At 53.1% G+C, this 22,747-nt stretch overlaps 1 protein-coding gene across 1 annotated transcript; it reads right to left on the bottom strand.

Annotated features, from left to right (window-relative positions):
- Positions 1 to 2,504: 2,504 nt before the first annotated feature.
- Positions 2,505 to 20,884, bottom strand: LOC131207485 (protein hedgehog). Its single transcript, XM_058200100.1, has 3 exons — positions 20,270 to 20,884; positions 7,616 to 7,877; positions 2,505 to 3,160 (listed from the first exon to the last, which is right to left on the bottom strand). Exons 1-3 carry the CDS (start codon positions 20,882 to 20,884, stop codon positions 2,505 to 2,507), a joined length of 1,533 nt encoding a protein of 510 aa, XP_058056083.1.
- Positions 20,885 to 22,747: the final 1,863 nt, after the last annotated feature.

Genomic DNA, 22,747 nt, shown 5'->3' on the forward strand with positions numbered 1-22,747 from the left:
GTGACAATTTGTGTCGACCGGAAGTTGGACAATGCTTGGGTGGATATCACAATGCCTCGAGTAAGTGTTTCAGGGTGTTCCAAGTTTTATTTTTGCGTCCGCACCATTGTTTAAAAACAATTAAGCACATCCAGAGCACCACCGGCGAGGAAGAAAGGCGAGTGCTGGGGACAAAACGTACCGACAGCTAGCTATCGCTTTTACGGCCACATTAACGGCTGTTCCGTCGTTAGCGTTGATGCACTATCAATTTGATGAACCTCGCTCGAAGCGCAAGGTTTTTTAATTAATCGTTTAACGGTATTTTAGAAGCATAACCGTTGCCTAAACACGGCGGTTCACGCTTGATCCCTGCTGCACGCATTGTGTGCGCAAGATGCAGAAGCCCTTAGCTCAGCCGTATCCGTTCGGCCCAACACCCACGACGTTTAGTATCGAAATAGCAATTAGTTGGTTTATGACGGTACGCGATGGAAATATTGATGGCTGATAGGAGCTTGCTTGGCGCTGGAAAGATGCAGCCTCCGGGAAGAACAACGACCGCCCTGGCGTCAGATGGTGTATGAAAGATCAAATAAACATGTGCAACCAAATGTTTATTAGAATCCGTTCAAACGGGGTTAGGGTTAGAGAATACTAATCGATTGGTAGCCGATCTCAAAAAATATTTATAAAAACAAATATGTAAACGAGGAAACGGAATAACTCACATAATTACCAACTGCATACAATACAATAGAATCTTATGTCCATTGAAGCGACCATTTAAAGCGATATTCACCGATTCGTTTAATTCGCGTGCCGATAAGTAATTTACAATGACTTCCAAACTAAAGAACTTAAGAAATTTGTGTCGATGTCATGGAGAGAACCAACAATGCGGTGACTCGTAACGATTATTTGAATAAACGTTTATTGCAGTTCATTTTTCGGATCTCTGAGGAGTGACAAAGAGAACCCGAAACAAAAATTATTACATGCCCTATTTTATTTGCATTTTGGCCATTTTTATTGTTTATTTTGTAAAAAAGAATGGCAAATTACTGTTTCACATTCGAATTTTAACGAATGTTCGTTAAAGCCTGGACACAAACACGCATTCGAAATATTTCAAACTCAACGGGCACGTTTTGAAACCAGAACGACAGTTGAAATATTTCAGACTTATTGAGGCTATGAGCGCACCGAAAGAAAAGGTAAAGGATCGAAAGGCCCGATTTTGCACCAAGCTTCGTCCTTTTACGGTGGCCGCTGGCACGGGATTTCAATAAGTCTCTTGACGTGCCTTTGGTAACCAATTCTGCGGACGTTAGAACTATTTAGCTGTACATTTCGGTAGCAAAACATCCCGAATTTCCCAATTAAGTCCCTTAGGTTAGAAATTGGTGCCATCCAGATATTTCTCAATATTTTCAATTCCTCTGAAACGCTTCGAAGTGAGTGCCGGGAAAGTAATTCAAAATTAACCGTTTCCAACGCTACTCTCATCAAAGCCACAAAATCCAGAATTGAATGGCAAAAAGGTGGGCACTACAACAATGGTACAGCAGACACAGTACATTCAAGGAGCAATATATTTCATTCCTTCTGCCGATGCTGTACATAACATCATACCGTCTTTGCTACACACTCCTATCTACACACCGAGCGGCCAACGCAAGCGCAATACGTGTAACCGGCTGCGTATCCCTACCTCTCTCTATCTCTCCCTCTCTGTGTATCTGTTTCTCTCGCTCTCGATCACTGGCCAAATAAAACATTCTGCTAAAACAATAATTTAACAATCGCTTGCATCGCGGCGCGTCCTACACTAAATACTGTTCGCCTTCTATACCCTTCGATACGGTTCTGCGCGCGATCGCGCCCTGAAGGGACGCCCTGACTACCCTGGCGACCGTGCCCTCTGCCTCCCAGTTATGCTACACGTTCTCAGCCTACCATCCTAATGACACGTACATAGATATATTTATATTCGCCGAACAAGTTAAACAGTTAGGTAAAATAAAAGTAATAAATTACGCGACCCTGATTCACCGGTTCCCGGGCACTCCGCCTCGGTCACTGCCGCCCGCCGACCGCCGCCGCCACCGCCGCTAGTTACATTCCTACCTATATCAACATTCTGTCGCCATCCGCCCGGGGGCCTAGTCTAAGGGCTCATCGAACATCGAACATCCGGAAGGAGCGTTTCACAAACATTCCCAAGGACTGCTATGCACGTAGAAACTTACTTGCTAAAGGCTCGCACACATACACGCACGCACACCGTAGTCGTGCGTTAATCCGTTAAGTCGAAAGTCCGGAACCGGAAGAGACCGAAAGGGGGCCCGGCTCCCGGGTTCCGGTTCATAAATAATTTAGAGTCGTGTCGGGCAGTGGCAGCGGGGTCGTTCAGTGAAATCAGAGTCGGTGGGGTATGAGGCAGGTGTATGGGGGCAGGATGTGGGTGCTAGAATGTACACTTTTTACAATCGTCCTCTCTCTCTCTCTCGCTCTCTCTCTCGCTAGTGGTAGAGCCAGCTGTCTGGGATCACGTAGTCCTTGATTGCGTACAGCGACTTGGCGTACCAGTGGATGCCCTCGTGGCGCGGCAGGCTGAGGCTGTCGGTGGCACTGGCCCGCTCGAACAGTGACCCCAGCTTCTCGGCCCACCGGTACGGCAGGAAGCTCAGGTGCGCCACCGTCTGGCTGTCGATGAGCGCGTAGCAGGAGGCGGCGATCGCGTCCACGACGATGGTGCCCTCGCGCGTCAGCGGCGCGTACACGCCCTCCGCCAGCACGGCCGATATTCGAAGGACCCGCCGGGGCTCGAGCTCGGCGGACGATCCCTGCACCAGGATATGGTCGCCCTCGCGGACCCGCTCCGCGAAGACGTAGCGCGTTTCGGAGCGATCCTTCCGCCACACCATGACCAGATGGGCGGGCGTCACCTTGAGCCGGGCGCCTCCGTTGGCCTCGATCGTGACGAACTCGCGTCGCTGGTGCGTATCGCGATCCATGAACATCAGCACCTCGCTGAACACCGTGCGGCCCGCCCCGTCGACGGCCTGCACCCGCTCGCCGATCCGCAGCTCGCTCAGCGGTCGGCGCACGCCGTCCTCCGTCAGGACCGTGCTGTCGCCCGTGAAGCAACCGCTCGCGTGGTTCGCCTGAGACGAATCTGTGGGAGAAAGAGAGAGACGGTTAACGAAATGGACGCGATTAATACTCGATTCGGGCGGCACAAAGATCGGCCGATCACAGGGCCCGAGGCCCGAGTCTAGGATTCGGCAAAGGGAACGAAGAACGCGGCGGCGAAAGGAGGACCCAAAAAAAAAGCGGAGCACCACGCGGCGCCATGCTGTGGTTAACATATTTACTATCAATTGATTTATGGTGCCCAGCCCAGCCCAGGTCCTTCTCGGCGACCCTTTGTTGCAGCGGTTGGACCCGACCCGGCCGTAAACTGCATCAATGGCGGCAAGCCGTTCAGCAGCGCCCTTCGAACGCTCGGACCGACGGGCGAGCGCCGAGTAAAACAATCCAAGCAGAAGAAGCACAAAAGTGATCCAGTTCGGCAGTAGAAACCGGAGGAGGTTTGTAATTTCGCGCCTCGAGTTGAACCAATTTCTCCCATTTGCCGCGAGCATCTTCCTGCGACCGAGCGAGGTGTGTCTTATGCCGAATCGCAGATGGTCCCCATTTGGATGGTCCATCAATCGCGCGCTTGAAAGCGCCCATTTGTCAAACACGGAGTCGCAGTGTGAGTGCTTCGGAGGTGCTTCGGGGGTGACCCACTCGAAGCCCTGATTGATGACCCCTTTCCGCCCAGGAGGACGGCCCCATGTCACGCGGACAGCGCTCATCAATTTCCCGTGGCCGCCCGAGCACGCTGTGGACGCGCCGGGCTCTGGCAGATAAATCTTCGGGTAAATGAGCACCGCGCGAGAGGCAGGCAGCAAATTAATTGCATTTCGATATCGTGGGACTGCAATTTGTGGTCGTCCTTCCGGAGAGTGCAGCTGAGGCTGAGAGGTGGGACGTTGCAAGAATTGGGTTGCCGTTGGGCCATTTTAAACCACAAGCCACCGGCGGCCGAGCCCGACCAATAAACAACGCACGGTCGCACGGCGCTGTCATACGATATCCAACCCCGTGCCGACCGGTGGAATGTTGAGCCAGCGGAAGCCCACCATTTCAGGGGTTCCTCGTTCGTTTCGGCGAACCCGCGCATTGAAGTCTTTCGTTTCGGATTAGCATATGTGTGTGCTCCGGAGTTTTCTCACGCAATCAAGATCCACGCCTTGATACTCGGCTGTCCTGACACCGCGGGCGACAGACAGACAGAGAGAGCAAGAGAGAGAAGGAGAGTGAAAATCGGTGCCCCTGTCCGATTCGGTCAAAAGCCAAAAAGGCACCACAAGTCAGGCGGTCCTGTCAACTCCAAATGGCAACGGCAGGCGCAGGCATGACCGGGCACAATTTGTCCCGTGCCAGGAGCAGAACCGTTGAGCCAGCACAAGTTATATACAAGCACACCGACCCGGCACACTGTTTGCCGAACACCGGCTGGCGGACTCCTTGAAGTGCAGGCCACTTCGTCGAGAACGAAAACGGTCAAAACCACCTGAACAAATCCGTTGGCGGTGACCGGAAAACAACGGCAAACCCGAAACCATCCCTTTCCTGCGATTCCTGCGAAGAGCTAAGCAAATAATCCTGCCGAAAGACTTTGGCCACTTCTAGAGGGCAGCCCGGATTCGCGGGCCGCAATCCTTTCTCCTTTCTGCGCCCACCGAAGCATCGGGCCGCATCCAGGACCTGGCCACGGGTCGGCCCAAAGCAGGATAATATCATTAGGAAAATTAGTTTTTACACCCAACCCGTCGCAGCCGCCGCGCCTTGAGCCTTGATTGGACAACCGGGATTATCCCCCGAGAGAGATGAGAGATGGGTCAGCCCCGGCACGGGGTTAATCCGGGGCGAGGCACTGACTTTTCGTCCCGGACATTCAAAATGGAGGCCAGCAACAGCTACGAGCCGGGGCAGGCCGGGGCAAGCAAATAAAAATAATAATAATAACCGAGCAGTAAAACAAATACCACCGTTGTTGTGCGCGCCCTCGCCCGTCCCGCCCGTTCCCTTCCCCGACACGGGCAGGGGGTTTAATTTATCTTCCGCCGGTTTTACCCGTGCGGCCACTTTGGTTGGCCGCGCGAAAACGCTGCCGCACACACAACGCAACACGGAGTAATAACGGACGCAGTGCGGTGCAGCCGGTGCGGATGCAGCGCCGGGGCCATTAAAATTATACCCATCACGGAACACGGCATTAACAAGACGCGCGGTCTTGGGGCGTAGCGTGAGGAGCGCCTTGCCCCAAAAAGTGGGTTCGAGAATTAACAAGTTTCTCGTTAGCTGGATGGCCACGGGAAGGCGAAAACCGAAAAGAAAGATGGCCGATGGCGGCCGGGACGGGACGGGACGGTGTAAAAAATTGGCGAAACGACCGGCGCACACACCGATTTGCATTCATCAAGCACCCCCCCTCCGGATGGCTCCCGGCGGTGGCCGAACCGTGGCCGTGGCCGTGCGGTTAAGTGCGGCAAAGTACAGGTTACCCAGCGAGCTGTCGAAGCTGCGCGAAACGCGACGCTTTCGGCGTAAACTCAATTATGGAGCCCCTCGTTTGCGAGCGCCCCCTTCACGTTTCCTGACGGACGGTCCGACCGCGGTCCTGGTCCTGTGAAGAAGTGCGGAATTGGAAGATTGGCGGCCGGAGCCGTTTTGCTGAGCTAGCGGTTTTGCCGTCGTCAGCCAAATCAATGCTGACAGCGTGGCGTTCGGCTCAGTCCGAGTCTCGGGCCATTCTCGAATTTGGCTAGCGGCGCCCGGATGGCGTGGCCGTTCGGCGGAAGTCTCTAGCGGCACCGAAAGCGGATCGGATATCGGAACGCCAGGCCGACCCGTGGTTCGACGAATTGCTGGCCGCTGGCAGGGCAGGAAATCCAGACCCGGCTGATCGTGTTACAGGTCGCGGCAACCGGTGAGGTTAGACGGAGCCAGGTAGGCTTGCGTTTCGGTCGAGAAGTCGGGAGCTTACGGGCGAACGTTGGGTCGGTCCGAAAATCCGGTGTTTATTTTTTTAGTATCGTTGGTTTCCGTGTAAAGAAAACGCCCAATAGGTACGCCATTCGAAAATGATTTGTAGTTCAAAAAGTCCACAAATTTGCTGTTAACTACAGGCTGCGTAATCACGACTGGGGATATTTTTACGTTGAATAACTCGTTTTTCAGTCGATTTTGTCAAATCGGATGGCATTTTTCTTTGCATTTGACAACGGTTCGGAAATAGACAACGTAATAGGAGCAATGTTGGCTGTGATGTTAGTTTTTAGTTCTTCAATGATCTTCGGTTGGCTGACATAAACCGTACACTTCGAATAGCCCCACAGAGAGAAGTTGGAAGAAATTGTACAACATGAAGCACGCAAACTTGAACGATTATTTTCAATGTAGAGCGCTATTATTTCAGGCCGCTTTTTGGCGTAAATTGATTCATGACTAAAACGGCATATACTAACGTTTCAAAATCTGGCTGATTTGTAAAAATCGACCAACAGGTGGCGGAGTTATCTAACATTCAAATATCCCCTGTGGTGATTACGGACCCTGTATATTGGGCTAATGATTATAAGGAAGCAGCTTCCAGAGGTGATGCCACGTTTGTTCAACCGACGAAGCGCAACCAGAAATTCGTTTGGAGCCGTTTCAGTATTTGAGTTGTTTTCCTCCGGAGAAAGCTTTCCGAAGCGACCAAAGACACGGCAGCGGGAGACACTACAGTTCTTGCATTTAATTTGATTTGTACAAGATGTAACATTGGAGATTATTATATCCCATACTCGGGATTCCAGCGAATCACCCGAACTTCATTAGAATTTCATTTCAAGCTTGGGGCGCCTTCTCTAGAGGGGTTCTAGCACTAAAGACGTTCGGACACTCTTTGTCTCTTATATACGCTAGTCCATCTAATGATTGGTTTCCGAAGAGGGGTCGCTAAATATCGATTGCGGCTGCCACTGTATGCATGTAGCGCCTTTTTCTTGAAACCAAATGTCGTCCAAGTTTTCAGCTTCAATTTCGCCAAAGGAAATGGTGGTAGAAATGAGGTGGAAAAGGTGGAAATGGGTATTTCAAATTTCGTACAGTTTGAGTTGAAGATTCACCACTTTGGAAATAAGTTTTTAATATTTCCTAATTTTCTGCAAGGATATCGGATCCTGTTTCGTAAATTACAAAGTTTCACTAAATGTGTACAATTTCCCGAATGAAGTTTGACGTTTAAAAAGTCATCCAAACATTCGTTGGAACACCCTAGATATAGAGTAGAGTGTTTGAATCCACAGCTTAAAGGTCCTTTGGGCTTAGTGGTGCATGTGGTGATTCGGATGTCCACTCATGAATAATTAAGAGGTCAGCCATCCCATGGCTTTGTCTGGAAGCATCAATGAAACAACGCAAATCGATGCTACTTCTCGATCGACCCAAATACTTTTGTGACACCAGAAAGACAGAGACAAACGCAAGCGTTGGGACAGCACGGAGGGGGATAAGGATAGTCGATCGGACGTACCTGACTTGACGGAGCAGTGTATGTGGTTGCGGCTCTCGTAGAACACCCAGTCGAAGCCGGCCTCGACGGCGAGCCGCGCCAGCATGCCGATCTTCGAGCGGTCCTTGTCCGATGTCATGATGTCGACGGCGCGCCCCTCGTAGTGCAGCGATTCCGGCGCGTGCATGTGATCCTCGTCCCAGCCCTCCGTCACCATGAGCCGCAGGCCGGGCCACTGGTTCATCACCGACACCGCCAGTATGTTGAGCTTTTCCTTGCAGCGCTGCAAAAGAGACCCCGGGAGAGAGAGAGAGAAAGAGAGAGAGTGAGCTAGGGTGACACCGTAGAAATAGCGCAGTGCCACTGCACGTTAATTAAATTATCCGCGTAACGATGATAATTATTTGTCAACAAGCTACTACCCATAAACAATGCGACCCCAAGGTGGTACTCCGGACGGACAAAATGGCTGGCAATTGGCAACGTCGCAACACTACTACCTGTTCGCCTGTTACGCCGTCTGTGGTGGTGGTGGACACGCTCCCTCAGGACGCTAATTATGAAGGCGCAGCCCGCGCGCAGAAAGTAATTTCAGAAAACTAGTTATTTCACCCTTTTTATCACCATCGATGGCGTCGATGGCCCATTTCATGCCTCATTTCGAGCCGGAGATAAAGACCGACCGGGCGAGAGAGAGAGAGAGAGGGGGCGAATGTGGCTCATTTGCATGGCCCGCGAGGACTGCCGATGCGCGGCCTGATTAATGAGGTGCGTGTAGTGATAAAAATAAAAATTAATCTTCCCGCAGCCCCACAAACCAATCGCTTTCGCCGATGCCGGAGCCGAGTGCTGCTGCTGGAGGAAAGGCGAAGCGGTGTGTAATTTTCCTCACCTTCCGTGGCGGGCCGGTGCGAGGCAAACGATCGCGCGCCGGTGGCGAGACCGTGATGATGATGATTGCTTCCTTTTGCAATCATTGTCAGGATCGATTTCGTTGATCGAATGCGCACCGCTCCGGCGAGGGACGGGAGGAGAAAGGCCGAGCGAAGGGTGATAGCCTCCGGTCCGGTCTTGGAAATGGGATCCGCAACAGCAACTGGCGCCGCGGTGGTACCGCTACTTTGGAAGCGGAGACTCGGCTCAGCTTTCAAATTTAAGGCGTTCAGCTTGAAGGATTTAATAACCCGAGCGTCCTCGTCCGCTATATCGTCCCCACTTGGGTGGAATTGAAGGGAGCATTACTTTTACCATGACCCGTGTAGCTCCCAAAATTTAACTCAATCGCCAACAGGACTCGGAGAGTTGGTACAAACTGACTACTGATCGAAACCGGTTACGGATCATTTTGGCGTTACATTTACTTTAAACGATCACTCGATCTTACCGCTCGAGAAACGTTTATGTTTCGAGCAGTTTTCGAACGCCCAAGCAATTGCTATGCTTTTGAGATTGCTCTCGAGTTCGTCGCTTTGGGTCGAGCAGTTGAAACGTGAGACTTAATCCATCCGACAGTAGCTTCGACATGATTGTGTGTTGGGACCACAAATGTTTTTCCAGTGTAAGCTCCGCGGGATTAGAGCGGCACCGTAGAAGTAATCAGTTCAGTTTCCCAAATCCCCTCGGCACCACTTTGTGAGCTTCTCTCGCCATAGCTGGAGCACCGGGTTTTGGAGTCACGGTCCATGTCTTCTAGACGATTCTTCAACCGCCGCCGCCGTGTTTTCGGATGAAAGTAAGATGGCCCCACCTCGCGCTGCCACCTCGGTGTGGATGGGAAAGGCGTGGCCTAAAGTCCGTTAACGGCCCAACGGCGGAACCAGCTCGAAAAAGGAACGAACGCGAGAAACGAAACCCGCGGTCAGGTGAATCCACCGTTAGACGCGCGGTGCTGGTGCGCTCTAGCTGCCTGCCGTGTGGCCTCCGCCAACCGGCTGACGGGTTGAGGCGCATTAAAGAGAGCATCGCAGTCCTTTTCCCGGAACGCAGGCTGCACCCCCTAGAACAATGCACACATTCCACGCAACGCACCGAAAAAAGTATCACTCAGCCAGCGGACCGACCGGACTGATGATCCTTGAGCGCGGGCGCCCATTAATTAGAAGCCGGCCGGCCCCAAGTTGGCAGAATCCTGAGCTGCATCGTCCGACGCGGGCACCGTAGCCGCCATTTTGTTTTTGGCCGGACCAAAAGGCGCACCGTGCGCAAAGAAGCGCAAGTAAAAACACAAACATCAAACGAGCGCACAGAAGACGAACCCCCGAAATGGAACGCGGCGCGCGCGCTCAAGGTGATCGTGTGTCCGATCCCAACCAACTCCTGGCCTGTCGACAACCCGGGTGTGCGAGAGAGAGAGAGAGAGGGAGAGTGAAAGCGAGAGAGGCCGAAAAAGGCGGGCAGAACAGAGGGTGAACAGAAATCGGACAGATCGACAAAATCGAACGCTAAATTAAAATTTATGTTTTCTGTTTTCTTGTTTGTGTAAGTCTATACATATTTCTGTGGCCGCCGGTAACCGGTCGGATGTCGGAACTTATGTTCCGACCACCCTCCTCCGCGGGCCGTCCTGTCCCACCACACCTTTTGGTGGGCCGTTTTCCGTGCCGTCGAGGTTTTTCTTAATCGTGTCTACAGCACACGATTTCGTCACAGCTGTCATATTAGGGCCGGCTAAATGTTGTCACGCTTGTCACGCACCCGGCCGGTGGGCCGCCCGGTGTGCGTGACCTCTGCCGGCCAGTCGGTCGGTCGGAATGTCTCTTGGCGGCGGAAAGCCTCCGAGAAGCTCCGTAATTGGATGCCTTTTTGGTTCGTTTTCGATTCGCTTTGATTTGCTCTTCCCGAGCGCTTGAAGTGAATTCTTTCATTTTCTATCGTTTGTTGGGCTTTCCGCTTTTCTTTTGAACCCTGTCGTTTTCATTTTTTTCCCCTGTGACGAAGATGGTCTCCGTGGGCACTCTTAGGCCTCTGTTTGTTTTAAGGGCTACCGGAGACGAATCGATTCACACCGAGCCAACCGAGCCAAGGCCTTCCCGGCCAAGGTCTGAGCAATTGGCTACGGCGTCTAAATATTTGGCCATTGCTGGACCGCATCTACGTGAGTCGGGTCCGCCCCCAGGAGACCTTGAAGACGTCCCGCCGGAGGCCGGCGATCGGACCGTGACCGTGTTGGGAGTTGCTTTGCCAAAATCCGTCACATCGCAATCGATTCCGTGCAGTTGACTGACTTCTGATGCACTCATGTCCGAGCGCTTCCCGGAAGAGCATTGGCATTGTGGTTTCGGATGGATGAAAAATGGGCCCCGGTCTCGCTACCAACTGTTCCCCCGGGAACCGCGGGTTTGCCAATTGGGCCGAAGACGAGGTCCGGCTCCGATCCGAAATGTTTGCGCTTCCCGTAGGCACTGTGCTCCCGTTCAGGACATCCAGGAGACCCTCGGACTTTGGATAAATTTACACACGACCGTTAATTTCCTTGCGCTTTGTTTGGCCACCAACCGAAAAACGGCTAACGATCCGCCGAGCGGACGTTCCATCAGCTAAATTATGTTTACCGAGCTCTGTTTCCGAAGGGCCCGGCCGGGTTGACGCTTCCAATTAGCGACGATGTCGGCTGCCCTTTCTCCAGGAAGAACGGAAGGGGTCTGGCCATTCAGAACCTGCGTCCCGCGTGTTGCTTGGTAAACAGCCTCGTAGAGGGTAGCACAATCGGCGTATTTGGTGGCGCTCTGAGGCACGCTAATTGGAGTGCTTTGTTGGGCCATTAGAGCGCGCCACACACCGGGTGGAACGGCTCCTAATCCTTTGGCGGCAACGAGGGTACACAATCTCACCGACACTGACGATGTGCGAAGCGTGGAGGTGTCCAGAAGTGTTCTCCGATTAGTCCAGACTTGCCTTTTGTCCAGAGAGCTGGGCCGTGAGATAGCCGATCATAGTGGATAATTCCATGCGAATCCCACCAAACAACATTCAGCAAACTGTCGTCCGCCCTAAACGCGTAATTGATGCATCTTATCAAACGACTTGATGACGTTCCTCGAAGACCCTGAAACGAAACGATGAAACGACGTTCCTCGAAGACCCTCGAACGTTTGACCTCAAACAACGTAGTCCATCAAACATCAAAAGTGCTCCAAAAGATCCAGCACCCGAATTGGACCACCGTCCCACCGGTCGTCGAGATCCGGCTTGACTGCGCTAATCGTCGGCTTATTTGGTAATGGTTTGGCGATAAGAGGCCGAGCCCGAGACGGCCCTCACATATGGAGGCAGGGATTAGCGCTGCGTCCAGTCCCAGACGTCGCGCTGTGTCACAATATTTCGTCAGCAAAGGTCGTCCTTGGGTTGACGCGGGCTCAACTTAATCACCTGCGCACGATCACCCCGCCGGACGAGAGCTGCCGCTGCTGGACATGGAATGTTCCGGGGGCACACCGTGGGGGGAACGTTTAAGCGCTAAGAGTCTGGCGTGTGCGACAAATTCTTTCGACTTAAGAGAACTTCAACGAGGGCCTGGGGGCCCGGGGGATGACAAATGGACCGACCCGCGATGACCGGAGGCTCATTTGTCAACGAATCGAAACGCCTGTCGCCTCCGGAGCGGTGCGGACCCTGTCGCCGTGTCCGCTCTCCGCTTCTTTCCCGAGATCTCTGATGGGGAACGGGACGACACAAGGCACCCGGGAGGACGAGGACGACGGCAAAGCAGGCGACGAATTAAAAAGAGATAAGTATTAAATTACAGCGCATTAATATAACTCACTTAGTTTGTCATTTCAAGTTCAGCAGCCGCGCGCCGAGACCGAGCGCTGAGGGATCTCTACGCAACTCCGGCCGGAACTTGTCGGGGCCCATTGTCTGGGGAAGTGGCTGTGGTAAGTGCTGTCATCGAGACCGGGTACGTTCGCACTCAGGACCTACGGGATTAGCGCACGCCCAACAGACGTTACTCAATCACGGGCTTGTCATAATTACTCGCCTCGTCTCCCGTTTTGGGCTGCATGACTGCAGCTCCTGCTTCCGGAGAGTGGAGTGCCGAGAAGCAGGAAATACTATCAGCCTGCCACGAAGGGAAGTGGCCAGATTGGAAGATTGTGATTAAATTGTAATCTCTCGGCAGAGTGGCCCGGAGTTCGTGCTCGGGGAGTTGGCCGTCAGGCGGTTGCGGTACCACAGGAGTTAATCATCGAGCGCACCTAACGGGGTATCGGAGATTACAATCTCGAGGAAGCGAGCCCGAGGCCTCAAGGCCCGGTTGCGGTGGCGAGAGAGATCAGGTTTCCAACTGAGCAGCACCCGGTGCGACCGGATGATGATCGATGGATTGATCTCTGGTCCCCATCGCCTGTCGGCCGCCTGTCGACCTCCGGAGTCGCCGACTCGCCGTGCTTGAGGCAGGTTAGGGTGCCCGCTTTTCGCTTGACTGCCGATTCCTGCCGACCCCGGAGGAATCCTTAGAACAGCGCGTGGAACCCGCGGCCCAGCGGAGGATCAGTATCCGGAGGATGTAATAGGATACCTGACCTCCCGGGTCCCGGGATATCGATACACAGCCAGCGATTCTCGCACCGTCCTATCGACAGTTCCCAAGAGCCCCAAGAGGAATGCGACACATTTTTGTGGTCACACACAGGATGGCCTTTCGATCCCCCGCCCTCGCTCCCCACTGTTTTTCCGGTGCCCCCAAAATCAAGGTGCCCCCCAACCACGGGGGCCAGGTGAACGAACGTCATCCGGATCAGGGGTCCCACTTTGTCTTTGGCCGTCACTGTTTTTTTCTGTTGCCTCCCGCAAACCACTCAAGTTATGCGCAATCAAACAATGTGCAACATAAGACACACACATACACACTTGGCACACTCGGTGAGAAAGAGAAAGAGAGAGAGAGAGGGGGATAGAAATGGCCGATGGTCAATTGCACCGACACCGGCGGGCACTGGTTCTATTTAAGTCTTATTTATGAGACAACCAAATGGCCGGCCGGGGAGAAGGAAGGACAACGGGATCAGGGCGACTGGCACGGTGGCCACAATTGCCGCTTTAAATTGTTTCGCCACCGCCGCGGGCAGATAACGGGGGCCACTCGTTGTAGGTACATGTGTCCCTGAGACCTGAGACAGGACGTCGAGCGGGGTTTAATGTCACCAATAAATGTTCGACACTCCCTTTTAGTCGGTGCGCTTTGTGCAGCCGTTCGGTCCTGAGCGGCCGTCCCTGCCGCAGGGGCCGCAGAGTAGCGATTTAATCGGCTCAGAATCACGATTTGCGAAACCGATTCTCGCTCGCACGTCGCTCGCGATGATCTCTCCGCCGTGACAAATCGATCGACCGTCGTTGTTGTTGTCGGTGCGCGGCGAGATCATTACGAACGTGTGGACCACAAATCGGGGTACAGGGCACACCATATCTGGGGACGCACCAACGTCACAAAAAATATATATATCGCAGACAACGGACAAACGTCTACTTCTTGAGAGCCTCACAAGACCAGTAGTGACATGCGGATCTTCGATATACATGAGTTGTGGGCGAATATACAAGACAGCAAAAAAACGAAAAGTCCATATACACTTTCAACATTCGTTCATAATTTTCCTTTGCTTAATACCTTCCGAAAATTAAAGTTCAACCACTGCGCACTACTTGATTTTTTTCCATTGTAAAAAATACTTTGACACATCTATACTACATTGATTCTAAAATGGAACTTCACATACGTTCATATGAAGAGTGTATCAACATAACTAAACAAATTGACTCATAGTTCGAAACGTAGCTACAAACTTGAAGCTTCAGACTTATTGAACACCGAAGTATTGACTGACTAAAAGGTATCTCCGGATCGGCTTCTTGAGTTTAGCGAATTGCCAGAAGTCACCTGGTGCTAAGTTAGGCGACTGTGGTGGTTGCGGAACGATCTGGCGAAATGATCCCAGGAAAATGTGATGCCAAAAAGGCACGAGGAAGTTGAACCAAGAATTGTCTCTCCACCAATCCGGTCGTTTTTGGACCGCAGCATTACTCACTGAACACTCACGTTAAATAATATCGTAAGAGTTTATAACCGTGCATCGCGTATACTGAATTTCAACATGTTCATGTTCTTTTCCTTTTGACGTGCACTCTTGCTACTTCTTATTCTGTCTTGAATGTCCCCCGGATCGTGTTGTATGTAATTCTATGCTTAATCTTAAGTCTTTACTTTAAGTTTGTAAGCAAATGTCAACTAGGCCTTTAAGTAAATAAATAAATAAATAAATAAAACACTCAAATAGGTCACTCTTTTTGTTGGCAGACGATGGATGGTTGGACGGTTGGTTGGAAAGAATTTAAGATGCACCACACCACAATTTGTTGGCCACTGTAATATTTTTTTTCTTGTTTTATTGTGAATTCTTCCATTTCGAATAATTTTAAGATCCAGACTTATGTTTAGGTTTAAGTGTTACGTAGTGGGTTCTTTCCATTGGTTTAATAATTATGATTGGTTAGGGGTGAGGGTTGGGGTTTGTAGAAATACGTTAAGACAGTCACGTTTCAACATCATCGAAATTAATTATATTATTTCAATGATAGTGAGGCTGAAGCCATTGAAGAAAAAATCTGTTGGTGGACAATCGATTCCGTCCGGTGTTCACACGGTGCCCATCCACGCGGACCTTACTTTTTCTTTGTGGCTAGTTCTCGGGTACGGGCGCAGTGCTTCTTCGACTCAGCCTCGAACGCGCAAGGCTGATGGTACCCGTACCCACCTACTCCGCACACCGAAAAGGTCACTTACACGATCGAAACCGAGACGCAATCTGCTGGGGGCGATCGGTTGCGGTTTCCATTCGGTTTCTGGCTCCTTCGATTGCATCCCAACCATAAGCCTTCCAGCTGGGTTTGGCTGGCAACTTTCGTTCGATCGTCAGTTCGCTTGTGTCTTGGCCTATGCCTACAGTGATCGCCATCTTTCGCTCGGGAGATGATTCCAGCCAAGCGGGTTTCAAGCCTCATTTCAGTACTCAGTTCAAACTCGGCCACGCGTTCGACATTTCCAGTGTGTGGACCGATCTAGTACTTTCTGAAGCCCTCGATAGTGCCGGCGGAATTGATCTTCCGAAACCGAAAACAGGGGAAACTTTACCAACTTTGTACCACAAATGGGGTCGCTCGGCTCGGCGCGCGGCTTTCGTTTATGATCCGCCCTCAGTGTGAAGGGGCCGCCCGCGTACGCATCGCGGTTTATCGTTTTACGGGACGTTTGTTTTGGTTGCTCGTTTTCGCTTTTATGGCCCCGATCATTATCATTTCGAGCGCGCATTTACCGTACCCAGCCGACATTCCGCTCCGACTCGCAATTCGCTCGGAGGCGAATCGAAAGCTCTCCAGCGTCGAATTGGGCCCCCGGCCCCGCTTGCGGAAGCCACAGCTTGCGGTGGGCGTCTTCCAAAGCTTCCAAACAACTCCACCGCACTCCTAATTAGCGCCTTATAAAGTGGCCGACCTGCGAGCGCAAGCTCCGGTGAAGCCGGTGAAGCCGGTGGGTCTTAAGACGAACTCCCGGCTCCAACTTTGGAGCGTTTACAACCGTATTAACTAATTCCTCTTATAGGTTTACGACAGTCCCCGTTCGGCCCTCTGTCCGGGGCCCCAAACAAATGCTCCCGGGAGGGTCCATAAAAATCACCGCGAACTCCGAAAGCGCTCAGGTCCAGGTCGAGGTGCGAGCATGCCGGCACAAGTCGGAACCGGCCGGGGTACCATAAATTCCGTAATTGATTGGAACTGAACGATTTCTCATCGACCGCTCGCTGGCTGGCTGACTAAACACCGGCTTACGGCACATTACGGTGCCTAACCGGGTGGGTGGGGTTCCTGGAGAGAAGCCCGGTGCCGGCTCCAATCTCCAATTTCCCGGTCAAGGAGCCAACCAGCTAATCTCAGGTGACGGCCCCGGGGAACGGGGTCACCGGGGATCGCCAAATTGGCCACAGGACAGCACAGGTGGGTGGTCTCCTTCTGCGGGGAGAACTGGCTTAGAGAGCCCGATGGCTCTACGGGTCTCGTGCCAAGTTTTACGACTCCTTACATTAGACCTGGTGGAGCCTCACCACCCCCCACCCCGGTCGCCATTGGTCACGGGGTGGTCGGCCGGCCAATCCATTCCATCCGCCAATAACCCGGCGGCCGGGGCCGGGTGTTAATCAAGTCGGTAAGTCGGTCGGTAAACGGCGACGCTGCGGTTCTGATTCTAATTGCGCTAATAAATCGCCTCCAACCCGGGGTGCAACGGGGTCACCGAAAGTGGAGCTCCCAGAGCACCCCGATATCGGGCCGGACATCTGTCGGTGCCGCCACCACAACAAATCGGCCCTAACGGTGTGAAAAGTACCGGTTCGGCCGCGCAATGCGCAATCCGTCAGACACGGGTGTCACGCAAGTGTCACAAACCACACACGGAGGGGAAAACAAATGGTGCGGAACGCGCGGTGGTGAAACAATAAATCCCAAAACACGCGCGCGCAAATATTTGACATTATCGCGCGGCTGTCAAAAGTGACAGCTAAATATTTATGTTCTGAACCACCGATATCGTCGTCGCCGCCGCCTCCGTTATTGTTTCCCGAGCCGATGGCCGCCTTTTTGGGTGCGGTGGGGCATGTAGGGGGTCGGGGAGAGCAGGGTTCGCCCGGTGGTGGGGGGACCCTGTTTTAATTACTCTTGTCAAATAATGTACCGGCAGCGGCGGAAGGAGCAGTGAGGCCAACAAATTGGTAACGAGATCCTCGAGATCAGAGAGAGAGAGAGTGAGAGAGAGAGCGAGAGGGGACTCTCGGATTGTTTGACAGCGTAGCGCTTGTTAACATCGCCTGCTACAAGTGTTTTTCCTCTTTCTTCCTGACGCTCTCTGTCGCCATTGTTGGCGGCGGCGGCGCTGGGCCCTCGACGGGGACTCGAGAAAGGAGGGACCCCTGCCGCGCAGGGAGGTGTTTATGGTAATGTGGCCACGGGGCCAGCGCGGGGCCTTTTAAAAGCTTTTCCACTTTCCACCCGGGGATCGATCGCTGGGTCGGGAGCGAACGATTATTTAGTTTGTGGAATGATTAAATATTTTATCTCCCGCGGCCGGAGCCGGAGCCAGAGCCAGAGAGGTAGGTAGCACACTGATCCGGGGGGGCAGAGAAAGCTGGAACCCCCTGGTCCTCCACCTCGGCCCGGGTTGGCCATCACCGCACGTCGTTGGTTTGTTGTTTCTTCGCGCTTGATTTGTTTAAGCTTAAGAGCTTAAGATTTACTTAAACGGCCTGCGGGGTGTGGGGAGGCGGTGCGAAGAGGGGGGGTGACCCCGGAGGGGGGGTATGTGGACCGAGCGGACCGCGAGGTGTGACTTTTAATATCACCCAGAGAAGCGATCGATCCAACCGACCGACGGACCGCCGAGAGTGTCGCCTGCGCCATGTCTGTCTCTCCCTTTCTGTGTGTGGCTGGCGGGTGGATTTTTAATTTAATTTTCATAATTTATTTACATTACTTCCCGGTACCCCACGGCCCAGGATCGATTATTGTCTCGGGCCGTTGACGATTGCCAGACGAGCTGTGGAGATCACCGATCGGTGGTGACACTTTCCCGCGGTGGGCCGCACAGTGTAAACAAACAAAGCGAAAGGGCCCGGGCGATTAGAGACCCCCCAACCGCAACCCAACCCCACCCACGAGGGTGGTGGCGGATGGTTTCGATCGATTCAGCACATCGTCGTCCGGTCCGGGCTGCGCAATGTAATTGCGCGAATCTAATTCGCTGACGGAACGCAGATGGCCTGTCAACGCTCCGGTTCCCGAACGGAACGGAAGGCAGAGAATGCTGCGTCAGGGTGTCGTCACCGATCATCGGCCGCCCGGCCGGATAATCCGGCCGATAATTTACGCTACAAGCCTTCCTAAGCCCCCCACACTGGGGCTCAGGCGCCCCTGTCTCTGTCCCTCCGTCGCCGCTGCGTAATCGCATTTGTTCCGCTGTGTTATGTTTTATTACTTCTTCTTGCGTTTTATTGCTTCTTCTCCTCCGTGCGTTATGCCATTGTTGCAATCTACGTAATTTGTGAGCCGCCGCTGCCGGTACTTAAACCCGCCCAGCCCGCCTTTGCCTTCCGGGTGTCCTAGGCTCCCCATCTCCCCGATTAGATTAGCCTCTCAGTTCGATGGGGCGCAGCCCTTCATTTTCGGGGTTTGACCCGATAAAACCTAGCCTACGCTGCTGCTGCTGCTGCTAATTGCATTCCCGGACTCGGACCTGGCTTGATGGAATGCCTTCGCGCGATACCACAACAAAAGCTCAAGCGGTAAAACGGCAACAAAAATAAATATCGAGAAATGAGGTCGCGGCCGATTCCGGTCGGCATGGAACTGCAACCGGGTATCGGGGCTTATCAGCCGGCGCGGTCGAATGGCGGATCGATAACACGGCGTGGACTCGATGACGTTGGTCACTCGTAAGCCGGTAGAGTGCCATAAGACACAGTGCCGTGGCTGTGTCACCATCAGCCCCTAGGGTTTGAGGCCTGAGTAGCGGACACCTAGTTAGAGCGACTTCCACACGAAACGAAACATTTCTCGGTGGATCCCTGGCGCACTCCCGGGTTCAGCGATACTCGAGAATTCCCACTGGAGGCATTCAGTGGAGCATTACACTCTTCGAACACTCCTTCTGGAGTATTAGTGACGTCACCATACCGGCTAATCCACGGAAAGGCCAGATTGCCTCATAGGTCTGCAGTGAAGCCTTCCTTAGAGGTCGAATACCTTAACCAATCCATTCAACTGTGTCCCTATTGCGTTTGATTATGAGAAGAATCTGCTTAACGTTGTTTGCTCACTGTTGCCCAGAAACTAGAACTTGTCGATGATTCTGAGGCCATGTTTAAGCGTAACAAACATGAAACCATTACTTCATTCCGGAATCAAAACGATCGTCATCTGAGTGGACACCTCAATCGGCTGGAACGGTTATATGGTCTTGGTATTTTGGAATGTGCGTGACTATCTTGAGAATGGAATGGACCTTCAACAGTGTAAATTATTGAAATATTACGACCGAACATGAATTGAACTTTGAACTTCACCGCTACGAAGTATCGCTTGAATGAAGAAGTTAACGCTGAAACTGAGGCCTACAGTATTTTAAGGCAAAAGATAAAGATCGTTCTACAAAAATAACCACATTTTCTGTTGTAGGCTCCGAACTTTTCAACCCATGTGCTAGTAGCGGCTTCTTCTTTTATCCCTGCACAAATAAAGGATCTAAGTTGAATCTGTGCGACCTCCGAACTGTCCGACGTCCGACGAACTGTTGACTGTCCGAAGGACCCCCAGTCTATGTCTCAGATTTGCATGCTGGGATTGTAATAGGTACAGCTTAATAGCTTTCCTTTCTAATTCATTGACTTCCCGAGAAGCCAGCAAAGCAGTGACCTCCACCACCACGGTCCAACAGCTTCCGCGTGGCCTTGGCCCGTAAAACGATAAATACAGAAGTTGGGCAGATCGGCTCCGATCGGTTTATGGTGGGCCGTATAGCAGGACCCCGGGGCAATCCGTCCGGGATTCGCCCCGAGGTCGGACCCGTGGGTGAGGCGTGTGCCGTCGGATCGTCGATCGAGCGAAAGGAGAAAGGTCCCGAACGGTCGTACCAACCTGCGTCATCACCCGGTCGGCCCCGGTACCCTCCTCGTCCTTGAAGATGATGTCCTTGTTGTAGTTGGTCTCGAGGCTCCGGAACCGGCTGTCGTTGCGGGAGATCGATCCCTCCTGCATGCCGGCCGCGGACAGCGAGTTTTCGCTCACGTTCGGGACGTGCTGCTTGAAGACGAGCGGGAGCAGCTTCCGGGTGCGGCGTGGCCCTCCGATCCCGCGTCCCGGTCCGCACGCCCTCACCGCTGGCACCACGTACAGCAGGAGCACCACCACCAACACTAACACCGTCCTTCGCAGCCCGCGGCCCACTCGGGTGCCGGCGGGACACGCGGGTCGAGCTGACGGACGGGCCGCCCCGCACCACTGGACGGCCCGCACCCCCGCATCACCTCCGTCGCAAGGCCCCGCGGACGCCACCACGGAGGCGGATAAATCTGTCGCGCTGAAGCCACTCACAGGCTGACCCGGGGCCGGCTCACTCACTTCCGCCGCCGTTGATTGCGTTCTGGGCCGGCGGCCCGCGCCGTGCCCGTGCCCCACGGCCTCGCCTCGCCCGTCACTGCACAGCGCACACCCGACCCGGACCGGGCGCGGCCCGTCACTCTTCCGGTGCATCTCAAGCACTCGAGACTCGGTTGGGCGAAAAAATCACAAAACACTAGAGCCACCCACTAGACACACCCCTTGGAGGGGGGGGGGGGGAGAGATGCGTCGATTGCGTTGGCGGAACCACTTGTCGCTCGCGCGTCAACGTCGTCGTCAGGAAATGGCAAAACAAATCGCACTCATCCTCATCCCAGCCCTATGCACCCTCAGCACTCCTCAGCCAACACACATACACAGTCGTGCACACACAATGCGTAATCACGTAGCGGGCCCCAGCACGGTTCTCTATTGTTTTCCCGAGAGAGAGAGACACGCAACGGCCACAGGAATTCAAATCGTTTGATCACCCTTAATTCGCCTGCACACTAACGGCAGCACACAGACACACGCATACACCGGATCGGATATCGAGCGCGGTCGGATCGGGGATAGGTTTTCACCGGGAGCACCGATGGATGGAGTCTCGATCTAGTCCTACGAACAGGACACACTTTTGGCTAACTGGTTTAGGCTTGGCCTGTCCAGAACTAGATGTTCCACGGCGACCCTCTTTTAAATTGTGCCCGTTTAAATTGTGTCCACAAACTTGTCCTTTGGCCTGCAAGTGAGTGAGAGCGACTAGAACTAGTGCCGCAGTTTCCAATTTTCGTGCCCGGTTCGGGCACGATCGATCCGAGCGGTGTGCGAGCGAGACGGTGCGGTGCGACCGGGACAACCAGCGGTCCCTGGTCTGCCCGGTCCCGGGACGGAAGGAGCCAAAGGTGCGCTTCTTCTTCGTTGCCGTCGTTGGACGTTCTTCGTCGGGGAGCGCGATCCGTCGAGTGTCGGAAAGCTCACCAGAGGGTTGGCAGCTAGAGACAGAGAGAGAGAGAGAGAGAGAGAGCGGGACGGAGAGGGCAACCTGGGTCTGGCCAATGAACAGGCGAAAGTGTGGTTTTCGGCAGAGCTTTCGACACATCCGCGCTCTCTCGCTCACTCTCACCGACACGGGTGTGAGAGCGAGACAATCGGAGCTGTCGGGGGGCAAACTCACCCCTATCGCGCCTCGTTGAGTCACCGGGTGAGAAGTGAGACGTTTTCGGTGTGCAGCTCACCAACACACACATGGCGGAGTGCGTGAGATAAACTTTCACGATGAGCTTTACTCACCAGGGAAAACTCACCTCGTGGCCTGCTGTTGCTGCTGCTGCTGATGCCGGATGATGGTTTAGAACCACTCTGCTGATGGAGAATGCTGAGCAGAGAGAGAGAGAGAGAGAGAGAGAGAGAGAGAGAGAGAGAAAGGGCTGTTAATCTTTCCAGTTTCCAGTGAATGAACCGAATGTGCGCCGTTCGGTCCGCCGAAGCGAGTTTTCGCGATAACGAACGCTTCCTGCTGCTGCTGCTACGGCCTCTACCAGAGTCCCTGTGGGGGAATAATGGCCGACGACACCATGTCTTGCTATTGTTCTAGTGGGCCCCAGTCTTACCGGAAAGACTAATCCATTACGAAAGACTAACTTTGTAAGCGGGGGTCCATCAGGTGCTTGAATTTAAAACTAACTTCTGGAAATCGAGAGCATTTTGTGTAAACTTTAAGATTTACCAAATGGGACACTAGACGCTTGTAGAAAACGGGGAAATATTAACAACTTATTTCAAAAGTAGTGAGACAGCCATAATCGATCCAAACACTGGATGGACCGTTCCCTACCTTCACGAAAGAACAATCATTGGAAAAGGAGTCCCAAACGAACGGATCAAAATTCAGTTGGACATGTCTTTGGGAACTGAAGTATGGGAGTGGAGTCACTCGGATTGTGTCGGGTGTTTGCACGTAGCATCCCAACATTCCTTCGTTGGCTCCAATCGAAACTGGTCGATCGATGACTC

The sequence above is a fragment of the Anopheles bellator genome, chromosome 2 (assembly GCF_943735745.2).
Source record: "Anopheles bellator chromosome 2, idAnoBellAS_SP24_06.2, whole genome shotgun sequence".
NCBI lineage: Eukaryota > Metazoa > Arthropoda > Insecta > Diptera > Culicidae > Anopheles > Anopheles bellator.